The 17,159-nt window shown below is 39.5% G+C and overlaps 1 protein-coding gene across 8 annotated transcripts in view; it reads right to left on the reverse strand.

The window, feature by feature from the left end:
• The window catches only part of Dock7 (dedicator of cytokinesis 7), a 183,874-nt gene that overhangs the window by 8,969 nt on the left and 157,746 nt on the right, over positions 1 to 17,159 (reverse strand). For 4 of the 8 annotated variants that reach the window (NM_001415885.1, XM_087549057.1, XM_087549054.1 and 1 more), the window contains 8 exon segments: positions 458 to 601; positions 934 to 1,170; positions 1,287 to 1,376; positions 2,484 to 2,609; positions 9,331 to 9,345; positions 10,852 to 10,983; positions 15,870 to 16,013; positions 16,723 to 16,915. In NM_001415885.1, coding sequence (NP_001402814.1) covers positions 458 to 601; positions 934 to 1,170; positions 1,287 to 1,376; positions 2,484 to 2,609; positions 9,331 to 9,345; positions 10,852 to 10,983; positions 15,870 to 16,013; positions 16,723 to 16,915 — 1,081 coding nt within the window. 8 annotated transcript variants of the gene reach the window in all.

A 17,159-nucleotide genomic window follows, 5' to 3' on the forward strand; every position in this document is an offset into this window, starting at 1 on the left:
GAGCAGAGATTCACATGTGTTAAATACAGCTCTGGGAATGAGTCTTTTTTGAATCATGTATTTTTTTTAATGAAATAATTTTGTTTTGTTTTATGAGACAGGGTCTCATTATGTAGCCTCAACTGGTCTGGAACTTGCTACATAGACCAGGCTGGTCTTGAACCTCCCCAATGTGGATTTAGGAGCATATGCTACCACAACCATCTAGCAAAGACTATTTTAAGTGACCAAATTTCTATAATATAAGCATAGACAGAGGAGAAAGCAGGTATGAAAATTGTAACTGAGATGTCATTAAACTTCCGTTTTTCCATTTCCATTTATACTTCAGTACCATGTGACTAATCTGATACGCACTATTTCCACCTAGTCTGCATGACTCTGTCTGTAAACATTACAATGCTTCTCCAAGTCCAGTATGGAAGCCAATGGCCCACAGCCAGCAGGAAGCACGAACCTGGTTCACAGTTGTTCCTACAGACCCCTGGAGGACCATTTGAAGCATTTTGGGGTCTGCTGGATCCTGATGTGTTGCAAACGCCAATTCCTGTGTCTTTTTCTGCATGTCTTCGATAGCAACTTCAATTGGTGTTAAGATTATCTGAGTAGAACATGACAATCAGGTCAGTGTAGTAACAATACTACCTGGTTAGCTTTAAATGAGAACGTCAGAAGAAAGGGGACCCATGATGAGCTTCTGTGTAGCAAAATCTAAACCTCAATCCCTGAATTAATAAAAATAAAAACAATAACTACCTTAAAAACATAAACTGAGAATGAGTTAGCAACTTAGAAGAGAGGCAAAACCGAGCGAGCAACAGTGGTGAACTCGTTCTATGCTGGGGGGGGGGGGCACGTCTTCTGTTAAACCACACAGACTCAGTGTGAATGTACGAGGTTGGTGAATTCTTCTTTCCTGCACTGTGCAGTTACCTCTTCTTTGTGAGTGACGTTGACTCTTGTTTTAATGTAAGGAAAGGCATGAGATGTTGTCAGAATGGTCTTCCGTTTGAATTGTTCATGAAGCTCCCCATGGGCTCGGCCATCTAACGTGAAGGGCGTACAGTACATGAAACGGCGGAGATTATAATTTTTGTCAAAATAAGTGATTCTATCCTTCATCTCATAGGTGTCGAAGAATGGCTCCACGTAGGTGATCTGAATGTACGCCTGAAAGGGAAAGGTCCTCATTCACCAACAGTAGTCTGTCGCCCAGTATGTGTCAAGCAAACAGCAGGAGATCTTCAGAGGCACAGCCAGAGATCATTACAGTGTAGTCAACCTACCTTGTTTGGATCTAATTTACACTTGTCTACAGGATTAGAGTCCTTGATTACTTCAAGCACATCCTCTCCAAATCTTTCTCCATAGAATCCCTGTAATGAAGCAGAAGAAATCTTTTACACAACTTTCCTGGTAAAGCAGAGTCAGCCCCTGAGGGAGGGAGACTCCTCAGTCAGACCAGGAGATTTGGCAGGTTTTGTTCTAGCTATGTTTCCATCCACGTGTTAAACAGCAGCATGTATCTTCTCCAGTGAAAGCTCAGGTCTTTACAACGGGCCTCAAAAGCTGCAGTTTGGGCAATGGTCCAGAAGGAAGAACTAAGACAGCAAGGGAGGTGAGCTTTAAATGCAGCCGTTCAGGAGAACCACCAGAAATTATCCTCACACCTCCCCCAGAGGGGCTTTGTACGATAAAGCTTGGGTAACACGGTCTCAGAATTTCTCAAGGCTTACCAAACTCATAAAAGTAAGGAGTCATAATTTGAACCAGTTTATGAACCCAAAGCCAGTAGAGTCACTTGTAAGAGTCAACACTAGCTAAGAGTAGAAGCCAGCCTAGAGCCCTGCTTCCCAAACCGTTCTGTGTACACAAGTCTCTTAGCAATCTTGTCAAAATCTAGACTCTGATTTAGAAAGTCTGAGGTTGGATCTGGGATCCTCTTAGGGGACACTAATGCACCTGAGGCATGAGCCACACTTGGCGCAGGAAAAGAGAGGTTCAGAAGAGGACCAGAAAGATGAACACAGAGTAAGCATGAATGTGTTTTCTTCTATGTGAGAGGCCAAACGTGCTCACAGCTACTCCTGAGCTCTCCAGGTGTGGCCCCAGGGGATGTCTCACTGGACACTTGGGCCACAGAGAACACTAGTGAGCCAGCTACTTTCTGGGCTTGCTTCTGCTTCCGATCTCATTCCACAGTGCTACTTAACTTCTCCACTCTTACTCAAGCATAGACAAACCAGAATAATTCTGACAGATAAAGGAGCTTAGAAAATATGTATGAAGATAAGGCCTTAAAAGTATAGCTAATAATAATTTACTATTGTCATAAAAGATTTAAAGGCTTTGTAAGGGTGTTATTGTACCTCTCAAAAATTCTTATATACCACAGAAGTCGTTTATCTGACTTATTTAATAATTAAGACTGATGTGACAATCTATTTCCTACAGAAACACGACACAGTGACCACAGCACTCACCTCCAGTCTGTGAGAGATCTCCGCGAGTTTGGTTATGGCAGGCTCCTTGTAAACAAACTCCTGTTCATCCAAATCCCCGAACTTGGTTCCATAAAAACCAACACGGAAATAGGTGCCAAACATCCGCTTACCATCCTATGTTAGAAAAATGAGAAAACTCAATACAAAGACTTTTTGTTATTTTACATTATGCGTAGGTTGCTATATTATAAAATTTCCAAAATACTGTAAAAAATTATCTCAAAATTATGTTTATTTTCAAATAAAATGGTCTTTCTTCATTATATCTAACAAGGGTTATGCAAATTACGTTTCTTAGTAAATGAAACAAAATGGTCTTTGTTTTTAAGTCCACACAGTTGGGCTATATTAATTTATTTTCCTTATTGAGACAAAAGGTCTTAATATAAAAGTTAATTAAAACACATCGCTAATACATTTTCAAGTCAACACAATCCTTCTCTTAGTCTCTTTGAATATATTAAAAAGAGACCATAGAAGCTAAGAGCATTAGGCATAGAGTACAAAATCAGCAAAACACCAAGACCCTTCAGAAGTGCTCATGTAAAAATTCTTTAATCAGTAATAGTGTTATATCTGTAAGTAGAAGAGTATAAATGAAATAGAAAGAAAAAAATCTAGGTACAAGGTAATAACTATATTTTGAGAGGAATTGTATTTTAAAGACCGCCAAAAGCAACCACCAAACTTCCCAATTCTCTGACTATTCTCCTTCCATTTTTATGGTCTTTTCAGTGACACCCTGTATGACCGACCACCCAGAAACACACAATTCTGTGATATGACTTAACATTAACCATGCACATACAAGGACAGAAAATGAAAATGATTCTAGTTTTCACACAAGTTCAGTAAGAACCAGTTCTTTCCATGAGGGTGACACCGGGCACTTCCCATGCACTCCGGAGAATGCAGCCCCAAAGCGGGTTCAAAAGGATTCCGCAGTGACTCACACACTAACCACATAAAGCACGGAGCTCCTCTCAATTCTCCTGAAGCCTAGATTACTTTATATTTATTTTTGCTATATCTAGAAGACCAGATGGTATATACATTTAAGAAGTAAACAATAAACATTATAGGTAATTAAGCAAACTGAGAAACTTTGATCCTTAATTTACCAGTTTTATAATGCCAAAGCAAGAAAAATTAAGATGACCCCATATTATCATCCACAGTAAGAAAAATATCTTTGGAGCTAAAAAATACAATTTCTAACTTAAAAACATTTTCAATTACTTCATGTTAAAATAAATAAATATTTAAATAAGTAAATAATAAACAAGCATAAAATAAATAAATGAAATAATAAATATTAACTGATTCTTACAGTAAATGAAATCTCTGTGTGAATTAAATAGATTTCACAACAATTTGTTTGGACCCAGCAGTAGGCAATAGTATCAGTCAGGGCAAGAAGGTATTGCCAAAGCCCTAAGATGACTGCTTATAAATCTGTGATTGTTAGCTTTCAAACTATGTTTCATACATGAAAACTGTCCTTCTGAAAACCAAAAATTTTCTAGCTGTATAACTTAAGAGGCTTCCAGGTTAAAATATTATTTTAAATCCTTAGCAATAATCCTTAAAGACAGTAATTAGGACTCACTTCCCTTAGCTAACCTTTCTAACTCTTGACCAGGGTATAGTAGTAATTACTATTTTGCTCCAATTTTATTGGTCTTTCCAGAGACACCCCATAATGTATATGATCCCAAAACACACACAATCGTGTGGTGACCTAACAGGGAAGGCACCATGAGCTCACTGCCTAAAACTGACTAAAACTTAACATACTTTTTGTATTGATATTGTTATGTTAACTATTATTTATCTTCACTAACAGAATAAAAGACTCGCTTCTCAAAAGAATAAAATACACAATCAAATAATTATAATTTAAATTAGTACATACTGTAACGAGTACTATTAAGAATAGAAGATTAAAGGGGTTGGGGATTTAGCTCAGTGGTAGAGCGCTTGCCTAGCAAGCACAAGGCCCTGGGTTTGGTCCTCAGCTCCAAAAAAAAAAAAAAATAAAATAAAATAAAAAAAAATAAAAAATAAATAAATAAATAAATAAATAAAATAGAAGATTAATCTTGTTGGAGCGAAATCACAGTTAGGGTTTTAGTCATCCACAGGGCTCAACATTAAAGGGGGGGGGCAAGTGAACAGAGGAAAAAAGTGGGGACATTCCAGTAGATAGAGAAGGAAAAGAGCTCCAATCATAAAAGGGAACATATGTGAAGAAGACCATCCATCCATTCAAGTATTGAATGCCAGAGGTACACCAGGCATTACGACACATGGCTTCACCAGAGAGAAAGAGAGCGGTCTCATTAAGTGGGTGACAGCTGAGGAAAGAGGTAGAAAGCTACTCATATTGATTTCTGGGGACAATATTCTCCAGCCAGAGGAACAGCCAGTGCTGAGGCTGAGGCAAGAGCCTATCTGATGTATTTGAGAAAATCAGTTGAAACACAGGAGACAAGAGCATCAGAAAAATAACAAGGCGTTCCAGGATGGTACGTGTGTTTGCACATGTGTGTGTTGTAGAGGGTGAGCACAGACAAAGAGGAGCTAATAGTCTGAGTAATGATATTTTGATTTAGAATTCTCTACTGCTCACCTACTGGCCAACATCCAGTTTTCAAAGTATAATCATGTAACTTCACTTGCAGCAAAAAAAAAAAAAAAAAAAAAAAAAAAAAAAAAAAAAATTTCTCCAAGTTAATTTTCTTTCGTTTTGAAAGATATGTTTTTGTTTTGAATACTTTCTTGTAAGTTAGCATTATTTCTTTTACTGTTCAGAATTCATTCTGAATTTCACACCACTCCCACACTATATATAGCTTATTCTTCGTAAGCGGTTTTACTTAAGGTTTTCTTAACTCTGTAGGTTAAGATAAAGTTATGCACAGGCAAAGAAACTATGTCCCATGTGAAACACATTTACATCTGTTCTAGCTTTGTTTTTGTTGCTAAGGAAGAAACCTGTTGGGCTGTCATGCACTTGCACAAGGACCCTTGGCTGCTTCCTACACTATCTGACTTCCACAGAGCATGTCAGCACTGGACACAGTGCTCATCTCCTTTCCCATCTATTAGACCTGTTCTTTCTAGAGATCATTAGTCAGATTCTTCTGGCCAAGATTTCTACTTGGGAACATAGTGCATGGAACATCTTATTAACCTACGTTTGTGAGGGCTGGGGACAGACTCACGGGATTGATGTCCTGGCAAGCACCCTAGCAACAAATGGCACCCCCTTTTTCTTTTCCATTTTCTATGCGGAGATAAGACTTTGCTAACATTTCCAGATTGGCCTCAAACATACAACCCTCTTGCCCCCTCCCTCTGGAATATGTGGGGCTAGAGGATGTGCCATTGTAGCTGGCGTCAGCAGTCCAGCACTTGTCCCTATCTCATGAAGTCTATAGGTCTGATCCCCATTGATTCAGCATTAACAACAAAAGCAACGGATTTCTAGTGAGAGTAATGGTGATGTCAAGAGTATGAACACAGCAGCAATAAAAGTGATCTCCAACACATCTGAGTATTTGCTGTGTTATAAACACTTTGTATGTGTTACACATCGTTTCTTTTTAGTTTTTTTAGCCTACACTGGCCTTGAACTCCCAATCATCTGCTTCAGCCTACAGACAGCTGAATCTACAGATACTCAACAGCGTGCCCAATCTACATGTGTGACATTAATATCTGGCAGGATTCTATGCCTGGTACCACTATCTTGATCCTTATTTCAGTGATGGAAAAAAACAAAACAAAAACAAACAAAGAAACAAAAAACAAGTTCTGGCCTTTTTATGTGACACCCAAATCAAAACGTTACTTAAGCTACATCTTTCCCATAGTCCACGCACAAACAGAAACCCTAGGAGTCGAGAATGGCCTTTGAGTGGTCTTTCCTTCTCTGGTGTTTTTCTTAAGAATTCTTGTGAAGTTCTTTAAGTAATTCAACTTATTTTTAACTTATTTTTTGTTTTGTTCCAGTTTTAAAGCAGGACTTCATGTAGTCCGGGGTTGCCTAGAACTCCCTACGTAGCCAAGACTGGATCTGAACCCTGGATCTGCCAAATTCAGCCTCCTGAGTCCTGGGATTAAAAGCATATACCACCAGGCCTGCTGAGTGGCTCACTACAGAACTACTCTCCTTCTCTGTTTGCTTTATCCCTCTATTATTACAGTGCCATCCTCTTCCATTACTGTTTTGCATTTTGCAGATCTTTCTTGTATAATCCAATGTCAAAATCAAGTGGTAGCCTAACAGACAGACTCATCTTAGATTCAGCCTAACCAGTTTCTAATCTGAAGTCTAATTCTAATCATTATATATCTCCCTCCCCAGAAACAAGTCACATCCAATATCATCTACAGTCTGCTGACCACAGAGCCAGCAGGGGAGGCTAAACAAAACAGTATGGCAAGGTTCTACCCCTTCTGGTCTGCCACCAGAGAGAGCAACTCCACAAAGCGCATCCTCTCAGACACACAGTTCTTCCCATTCAATGGTCCTGTAGCCAGCATACCTAGTGTCTTGTTCTAGAGTTAAAGGCCCATGAGTGCTTTCTACCCATTCTCTCCCCCCCTCTTTTATCTTGTGATAACATATCCTCCCTCCAACCTAAAAGTATCTTATGCTCCATCCTTGAAACAAAACAAACAAAACGAAACAGAAACAAAACCACTCCTTGTTCAGGTTCATTACATTTTTACACAGAAATGAAATTTTTTCTTTTAAAAATATTTTAAGTGCACCACAGGAAATGATTTATTTCATGTTATTTAGAGAACAATAAATGGACTTTGGGAAAATGAAAATTTAGATATTAAGGAACAAAACGTGGTAGTCAACAGTGGCAAGTTCTTGAGAGTTTCATGACGTGTCACTTGACATGTAAATACGTCAGCAAACTGCTGAATATGGTCGAGAGTTCTCTGTCCCAACCTCTCTCTCCAAAAAGCTTTGCCAAGTCACATAATTTCTACTGAATCAAGAACAGAATGCAAAATGACGAACAATGCAGACTCAAGGAACCTTATACTATGTAAATTGTCCTTACTAGGTATCAATTGTGAGCGTTCTATGAGAATACTAAGAAATTAGCTAAGAAACAGTTTTCAGAAAAAAATGAAATTACTGAAGCTGTCAAGAGTTAAACAGGAAAATATTCACAAGATAGGAACTTACCACAATAGACAATAGTAAAAGTAGGGAGTAGGTCAGCAACCAGGGGCAAGAGAGAGAAAACAGAAAGCATTTTAATTAGGGGAATTTCAAAACATTTAAGCAGCAAATGGTAGCAAACACATTTTTAAAATGCAAGCATCCACTTAAGTTTAACAAGTACAGCAAAAACACACGTGCACCAAGCTCAGACGCTATGACGCTGAAGATCCAGCACAGGCAGTGACAAGGATGCAAATGAGGAAGCACGGTCTGTGCCCCTTTACCATGCAGGAGCACGATGGGAGGATGGTGTTAGTGTCAAAACCAGGGGAGAGGCTATCATCCAGGGGTCGATTTAGCATCAAGAGACTAGTAAAACACTGCTCAGAGGTTTTAATATATTCTTAATTTTATGTCAGTTTTCAGCTAATTCTGTTTCATGTTAGAATGTCCATGAGGAACCCTACCCCTCGGGGATGGCTGTGGCAAGACTCTGCATATATCTAGATGAAGGCACAGAAATGAGCGGTAAGACGTCAGGTATCGGTGGGGCTCTACACCTCTGATCTGGAGGGTGAAGGTGGGTGTAAATGTGATGGCACGTGTCAAAATAAGGAGAGGAGGCGTGATTCCAGAATGGGAGGACAGCCACTGGTGACTGCTGTCTCTAAAGTTTGCTTTCGGGGTCTCCAAACAAGGATTGTAAGGAAGCAATAGAGACACCTACAATATTCAGCCAATTGTAAGTTGAGAGGCAAAGCCAGAACTCTTACCACACACATAGCCCAAGACCATATTCACTATTAGGGTTTAATTTAGAGAATTTTATCCTTTACAGAAAGATGAAAAATTCAAATTCAGATAAGATCTATTTTCTATTTAATATTTCCAAATTTAACTACTACATAAAAGGAAGCAAATGTCTTCATTATACAGGAATAAACACTATCAGAATATGAAGTCAAATTTTTAAGTGCTAAGTTTTCTTAGTTTATTTATCTTGCTCCCTGAATTAAATTTAAGTGACCAAAATGAATTTCTTTCCCAGGGTATGGGCTACACCCAGGGCACAGTGACCCACGATCAAATTCAGCACATTTATCCATTCCAGCGTGTCCTATTCCCACCCTACTTTAGTTATCCACAGTCTGCATCCACCTTCACTGACACGATGCCAGCATAACACACACATGATTTTTCTCTTAAAAGGCACAGAAAACAGTATGTCCTCTGACTGGCAGACAAATACAATATTTTCTATTTATACCTCTGAGCAATAATATAAATCGACCTCTGTAAGTGAGTGAAACATGGTTAAGAAAGAAATCTGTGTCTAAGTGTTGATGACAGAAATGCATCAAAGGGTAAAAACAAACCGGAGTGGTGACACAGTGGCTCATTTACCAAAGAATCTCATCAGTGAAACGGGTTTCCATGCACTGCCGAGCTCTACATCAAACAGTTCTTAAAGTAATGTACAGTATTTTAGCAACATTTCTTTGGTTAATGAATTCAGTTGATAAGCAGACAGCAACAGAATGCCCACAGCTAGCACATGTGGGCAAAGCATTGGCATAAGAAATCTGGTCCAATCCATCTATTAGTGTCGTAACTAACTAAAGCATTACCTACCTCCCAGCCAGTACTCTGTGTAATAAAAAGTAAAGAAAGGGCAAGTCATAAAAAAACTGTTCAGAAGAACAAGGAGGCCAAAGGAAGGTCAGTTATACCGTACCATACCACAAATGCTTCTCCTCAGAGGATAACAAAATAATTTAGTAGAATATGTTCTATCATCTAAGACCGACAGAAATTTTATAACATGATTGACTAAGCTCAATTCCTAAAATTTTGTCTTTGAAAAGCTAAGCTTTAAAAGTCAAAGTCCTTTTTCAGTCTCAGTATACATTTTAGGGAGGGAATCTGCCGCCTATTCTGTTTCTGTGTTTAACTCAGATCTCTGACCACCAGGAGCATCATTCCACCGAGATATCCAGGTTAAACAGGACACACACTGCTACTGTGCCCAACAGCAGGAACAGAATCAAATGGAAGAAGTTTCTGGAAAACCACTAGTGGCTGTACATGTTGCAGACTGGACACAAATTTGCACCATAGAGCTCTCAAGGCAGATGAAGTCCCCAGAGCATGTGCATAATTGATTATAAAATCATCTGTCCCACCATGAAACCTAGCCAACCTTTTGAAGCTCCAATACTTTAGAAGGTTACAATAGAGTTCTGGCATAACAGGAGCAACCTACTTTACTTTCAGATTTTGTCTGTCCATTGTGACAGCTTGGCCATGGTGGTCAGCCAGTGAACAGTGAAACTGTTCTAGACCTGCATGCAGGAGTGGGTAGTCAGTCACTCCTCTACTGCCCCGCGGAGGTCGTGCATGTAGAGGGAGCAAAAGCATGCATGAAGAAGAGAAGGAGGAGGCCCAACAGGAAAGTTTTGGTGGAACCAAGACTTAGTCAGAAGGCACCAACCACTAATAGTCTATTTCATTTTCCAACAAAGTTTGATTCTGATTTTTGTGAAGTAAAGTACTAAAATCACTCTATAAATTGCAAAATTGCATAAGATCTTGTTTTGGTCATTATTTTTATATTAGAAATCTTGTGGGTGAGAGTGCAGATATAGGGGAAACAGCTACAGCAGTAAAAATACAAGGATTTCATTACATTTTCACATCATTCAACAAAAAAGGTAATTTACACATAAAAACTTTTTGGCAGTAAAGAAACAGGTGTTAATTTAAATATCAAACCCATAATTATAATCTACAACGTAACACAGAAATAAAGTTCTAAAACATTGCTAACTAGTAATAATTCAAAAAAATTGACAAAGAAAAAGTCATTTTTTTTTTCTTTTCTTTTTTTCTTTTTTTTTCCGGAGCTGGGGACTGAACCCAGGGCCTTGCGCTCTCTAGGCAAGCGCTCTACCGCTGAGCTAAATCCCCAACCCCGGTCATTCTTTTTTGTGTGTGTTTTGTTTTGTTTTGTTAATAAGTCTGGTTTTAACTACAAACTATCTTTTAACTCAAGTAAAATGGCCACTCTATGGGACTTGGTTAGGTGTGAACACAAGGCAGTGTTAAGCAGTAGACACTCCCCCAGCTAATACAGTCAGGAGTGGGAGCTGTTACCTGGTGCACGATCTTGCTGAAGGCTTCCTGGAGTTTGCCATGGATGGTGGAGAGCTTCTTTGCATCCCGATTAGCTTCATGAATAGGAATGAGTACTTTGTAAACCTCATTAACTGCTTCATACATGCCCGCCTACAAGAACAATGTCTGTGAGATACTGCTTTCTTTTAGATCAATAAAATAATTAGATAATTAGAATTCATAAATAAAAGATAATTAGAATTCATAAATTCACCATTTTTTATTAAGATAAGCTTTCCAAATAGTCTAACTTTTAAGCATATTAAAACTTAAAAGCCAATTTTATGCAAAGTATCATTTCCTCTGAAAGGACTCAAGTGGGTATGTATTTATACTCTATATATCCATGAATACTTATGTTCATGGACACCCTGTTCCTGTATCTCCTATACTGATTTCACTAAGATACACATGTATATGTGCATATAAACTCTTGAAAACTAATAGGCGTGTTTGTACTGCGGCTGCACCTTCTCTAGCTGACAGCACTGTCATGGGAGGAGAGAGCAGCTTTCCCAGGGGTCACAGGTCAGCAAATGAGCTTCCCGAGGATACAATTTACATGATCTTACAGGCCAGATCCTAGGAGGATCTGAAGCAATAATGTAGTTCAATGGGGAAATAAATTTAGCATAACTAAAATTCTCTAGTATCTTAATTAAATTAAAAACTTAAAAAGAATTAATATAGAATATAATAATGATAATATTAAAAGAATTTCTGCACAACAGACCACTAGTTTTTAATCTAAATGTACTTCTGTGAAATACTGAAACAACATATATATTCGGATACAGAAAATTTACTAAATTACTGTCAGTAGCAAAAAAAAAAAAAACCCTCCAGTCTATGACAAAATTGGAATGATCATGGTCCTTAGAAATAGGACATTTTGAAAGGACTGAAGTCTGAAAAGATATTTTTAAGAGCTTGAAACTTATTACACTTAAACATGTGAGTTCTGAGGACCAGCAAGGGTAAAGGTTAGTGCAGAATTCTATCAGACCTTCATAGAAGACCTCATACCAATATTATCCAAACTATTCCACAAAATTGAAACAGATGGATCACTACCGAATTCCTTCTATGAAGCCACAATTACTCTTATACCTAAACCACACAAAGACCCAACAAAGAAAGAGAACTTCAGACCAATTTCCCTTATGAATATCGATGCAAAAATACTCAATAAAATTCTGGCAAACAGAATCCAAGAGCACATCAAAACAATCATCCACCATGATCAAGTAGGCTTCAACCCAGGCATGCAGGGATGGTTTAATATATGGAAAACCATCAACGTCATCCATTATATAAACAAACTGAAAGAACAAAACCACATGATCATTTCATTAGATGCTGAGAAAGCATTTGACAAAATTCAACACCCCTTCATGATAAAAGTCCTGGAAAGAATAGGAATTCAAGGTCCATACCTAAACATAGTAAAAGCCATATACAGCAAACCAGTTGCTAACATTAAACTAAATGGAGAGAAACTTGAAGCAATCCCACTAAAATCAGGGACTAGACAAGGCTGCCCACACTCTCCCTACTTATTCAATATAGTTCTTGAAGTTCTAGCCAGAGCAATCAGACAACAAAAGGTCAAGGGAATACAGATCGGAAAAGAAGAAGTCAAAATATCACTATTTGCAGATGATATGATAGTATATTTAAGCGATCCCAAAAGTTCCACCAGAGAACTACTAAAGCTGATCAACAACTTCAGCAAAGTGGCTGGGTATAAAATTAACTCAAATAAATCAGTAGCCTTCCTCTACACAAAAGAGAAACAAACCGAGAAAGAAATTAGGGAAACGACACCCTTCATAATAGACCCAAATAATATAAAGTACCTCGGTGTGACTTTAACCAAGCAAGTAAAAGATTTGTATAATAAGAACTTCAAAACTCTGAAGAAAGAAATTGAAGAAGACCTCAGAAGATGGAAAGATCTCCCATGCTCATGGATTGGCAGGATTAATATAGTAAAAATGGCCATTTTACCAAAAGCGATCTACAGATTCAATGCAATCCCCATCAAAATACCAATCCATTTCTTCAAAGAGTTAGACAGAACAATTTGCAAATTCATCTGGAATAACAAAAACCCAGGATAGCTAAAAATATTCTCAACAATAAAAGGACTTCAGGGGGAATCACTATCCCTGAACTCAAGCAGTATTACAGAGCAATAGTGATAAAAACTGCATGGTATTGGTACAGAGACAGACAGATAGACCAATGGAACAGAATTGAAGACCCAGAAATGAACCCACACACCTATGGGCACTTGATTTTTGACAAAGGAGTCAAAACCATCCAATGGAAAAAAGATAGCATTTTCAGCAAATGGTGCTGGTTCAACTGGAGGTCAACATGTAGAAGAATGCAGATCGATCCATGCTTATCACCCTGTACAAAGCTTAAGTCCAAGTGGATCAAGGACCTCCACATCAAACCAGATACACTCAAACTAATAGAAGAAAAACTAGGGCAGCATCTGAAACACATGGGCACTAGAAAAAATTTCCTGAACAAAACACCAATGGCTTATGCTCTAAGATCAAGAATCGACAAATGGGATCTCATAAAACTGCAAAGCTTCTGTAAGGCAAAGGACACTGTGGTTAGGACAAAACGGCAACCAACAGATTGGGGAAAGATCTTTACCAATCCTACAACAGATAGAGGCCTTATATCCAAAATATACAAAGAACTCAAGAAGTTAGACCACAGGGAGACAAATAACCCTATTAAAAAATGGGGTTCAGAGCTAAACAAACAATTCACAGCTGAGGCATGCCGAATGGCCGAGAAACACCTAAAGAAATGTTCAACATCTTTAGTCATAAGGGAAATGCAAATCAAAACAACCCTGAGATTTCACCTCACACCAGTGAGAATGGCTAAGATCAAAAACTCAGGTAACAGCACATGTTGGTGAGGATGTGGAGAAAGAGGAACACTCCTCCATTGTTGGTGGGATTGCAGACTGGTACAACCATTCTGGAAATCAGTCTGGAGGTTCCTCAGAAAATTGGACATTGAACTTCCTGATGATCCAGCTATACCTCTCTTGGGCATATACCCAAAAGATGCCCCAACATATAAAAAAAGACACATGCTCCACTATGTTCATCGCAGCCTTATTTATAATAGCCAGAAGCTGGAAAGAACCCAGATGCCCTTCAACAGAGGAATGGATACAGAAAATGTGGTATATCTACACAATGGAATATTACTCAGTTATCAAAAACAATGCCTTTATGAAATTCATAGACAAATGGTTGGAAGTGGAAAATATCCTGAGTGAGGTAACCCAATCACAGAAAAACACACATGGTATGCACTCATTGATAAGTGGCTATTAGCCCAAATGCTTGAATTACCCTAGATGCCTAGAACACATGAAACTCAAGACGGATGATCAAAATGTGAATGCTTCACTCCTTCTTTAAAAGGGGAACAAGAATACCCTTGGCAGGGATAGAGAGGCAAAGATTAAAACAGAGACAGAAGGAACACCCATTCAGAGTCTGCCCCACATGTGGCCCATACATATACAGCCATCCAATTAGACAAGATGGATGAAGCAAAGAAGTGCAGGCCGACAGGAGCCGGATGTAGATCTCTCCTGAGAGACACAGCCAGAATACAGCAAATACAGAGGCGAATGCCAGCAGCAAACCACTGAACTGAGAACAGGACCCCCGTTGAAGGAATCAGAGAAAGAACTGGAAGAGCTCGAAGGGGCTTGAGACCCCATATGAACAACAATGCCAAGCAACCAGAGCTTCCAGGGACTAAGCCACTACCTAAAGACTATACATGGACTGACCCTGGACTCTGACCTCATAGGTAGCATTGAATATCCTAGTAAGATCACCAGTATAAGGGGAAGCCCTGGATCCTGCTAAGACTGAACCCCCAGTGAACATGATTGTTGGGGGGAGGGCGGCAATGGGGGGAGGATGGGGAGGGGAACACCAATAAAGAAGGGGAGGGGGAAGGGTTAGGGGGATGTTGGCCCATAAACCGGGAAAGGGAATAACACTCGAAATGTAAATAAGAAATACTCAAGTTAATTTAAAAAAAAGAGAAAGAAAAAAAAAAGAAAAGGAAAGGAAGGCATGAACAGACTGAGTAAGTTGTAAATGAAATAACAAAGCTGCTAAACCTGGAGCTCAGACTGAACCCACACACTTACAATATGCTGCAGAACAGGCGGGCAAGGCCTACAGAAGAAATGGAGTCTCTAGGAGAGCAGCGCAGCTCTGGCACCATCTCAAGCTTTGCTCTCACACTTTCATGGTCCCAACTGGTGCTGGGACACTAAGCAGTAAAATCAAAGGAAGCAGGGACTTAGTCTATCATAGAAGCTCAAGGTTAGGAAGATAAGGCTACATTCCTTCTATAAATGCCCTGTCCTGGATTCCCTTGGCAGCTTCAGCTTCAATTATTCACGCACAGATGGGAGGGAACAATGACTTGAGTTATACAAGCAGGGCAGGCAGGTAAGGGATGCAGGATGTACTCTGACAGGCAAGAGTCAGTCCTCCAAAACCTACTCAGGAAGGTTCACTGCACAAGCACAGCTCAACATATAGGGAAAAATTATCTCCAATTCATCTGAAACACTGTAAAAGTGTGTTAATCTTCTCAGACAGAGCTTAAAGGCTTAGAGAAAATTTATTCTGTTCTTTTTTTAAAATTTAAAGGTTTTAGAAAATATTTTGTAAACTAAGAAAATAACTGTTGCAGATTAACCCTGGTTCATAAACAAGTAAGTGAAAACACCAGGGAAAGCCCCAGATTGCTAGGATACACATAGTGGGAGCAGCAGCAGCAGCAGCAGAGTGGGGAGCAGAGCTCTTAAGGGCACCTGGAGCAACTGCTCTCAAAGGAAAGGCAAGGGTGCAAGGCAGAAACACTGACATATGTGTCATTTATGGATCAGGAAACTGTGGGACAGAGTGAAGAAGGTCACCTACCATAGAGAAGGAAGCAGCCGCTTGTTCCAGTAAACCCACGAGTCCTGACTCAGTGAAGTACTTGCCAGAGCAAATGCCTTCCTCATCTGGAGATACCACATCATCTGAGACAGCAGACTCTTCTAATACATTAGATGAAATATTCTAGGGAAAAACATTGAAGAGATATTGGCAATGAATCACTTTCCGAGGTATGAAATAAGTGAAAGCTAGATGTCACTATTCACTAAGGTTAAGGAGAGACGCTAAGGTAGAGCTTAAGTGGCAGAGCCCACGCTCAGCTGTGAGAGACCCTGGAGTCAGCCCTATGCATATCTACCCAAAGGAAGGGAGAAATCTCTAAAAGCACACTCTATTTTAAGATGATGATAAAATTACAACACTGTTGCTAGAAAACTTCCCCCAACAGCAAGTTGTAAAAAAAAAATTGTCTTCTGCTCTTCACTGCTGTACCAAAGCACATCGTGAACAGACACAATTAAAAACATTTGTAGAAAAGAAAATCAAGATGGCTCAGCAATTAAGAACAGTAGCTGTTCTTCCAGAGGACCTAGGATCAAAGCCCTAATTTCAATCCCCACTTAAATATCAGGTTCTCTCTAATACTCAGTGGTGGTGTACATGCCCTGATTACATTCTCAGAACAGCATGCAAACAGTGCAGTCTAAGAGTGCACTGCCATTCACTTTGCCAAGGTCTGGCCTTACTTCCTGCTTTCTTTACTCACTGAAGGATCCACATAACCAGGTTGAAGTAAAAACCAAAGGACATGACCTTGATCTCACACACACACACACGCACACGCACACTCACACACACACACACACGCACACTCACACACAGCAGACCCTACCTGGAATGTCACACATCCGACAGGGAGGTACTTGCGGTCTTCCAGCATGCTCAGGTACTCAGCGACAAGGGCTGCTGAGTGCACCAGGCACTGAGCGGCCTCCGCATGATTGCTTCGTTCAGAGTGCTTGCCAGCCATGTTCTGCAGCCAGGTCAGGCGCAGGTCTGGAGATGTCTGGTAGCCCTTAGCGATTCTAATCAGAACAGAAATGATTCTCAGTAGATGCCAGTTTCCCAAAATGACTGGGAGTTCAGAGGGTGCCTCAGACTTACATAAACAAGATCCTGCTAGTGCATCAGCCTGTTACAAGTGTTTCAGTGGCTGGAAAATGCCATAGTGTATGCATAAAGAGGTCACTGTGGTGCCTGAAAGGGACACTATCGTTTTGGGTTGGTTGCTAAGAAGATGATATTTACATTTAAATATATATATCTACA

The sequence above is a fragment of the Rattus norvegicus genome, chromosome 5 (assembly GCF_021556685.1).
Source record: "Rattus norvegicus strain SHRSP/BbbUtx chromosome 5, alternate assembly SHRSP_T2T, whole genome shotgun sequence".
NCBI classification, from domain to species: Eukaryota; Metazoa; Chordata; class Mammalia; order Rodentia; family Muridae; genus Rattus; species Rattus norvegicus.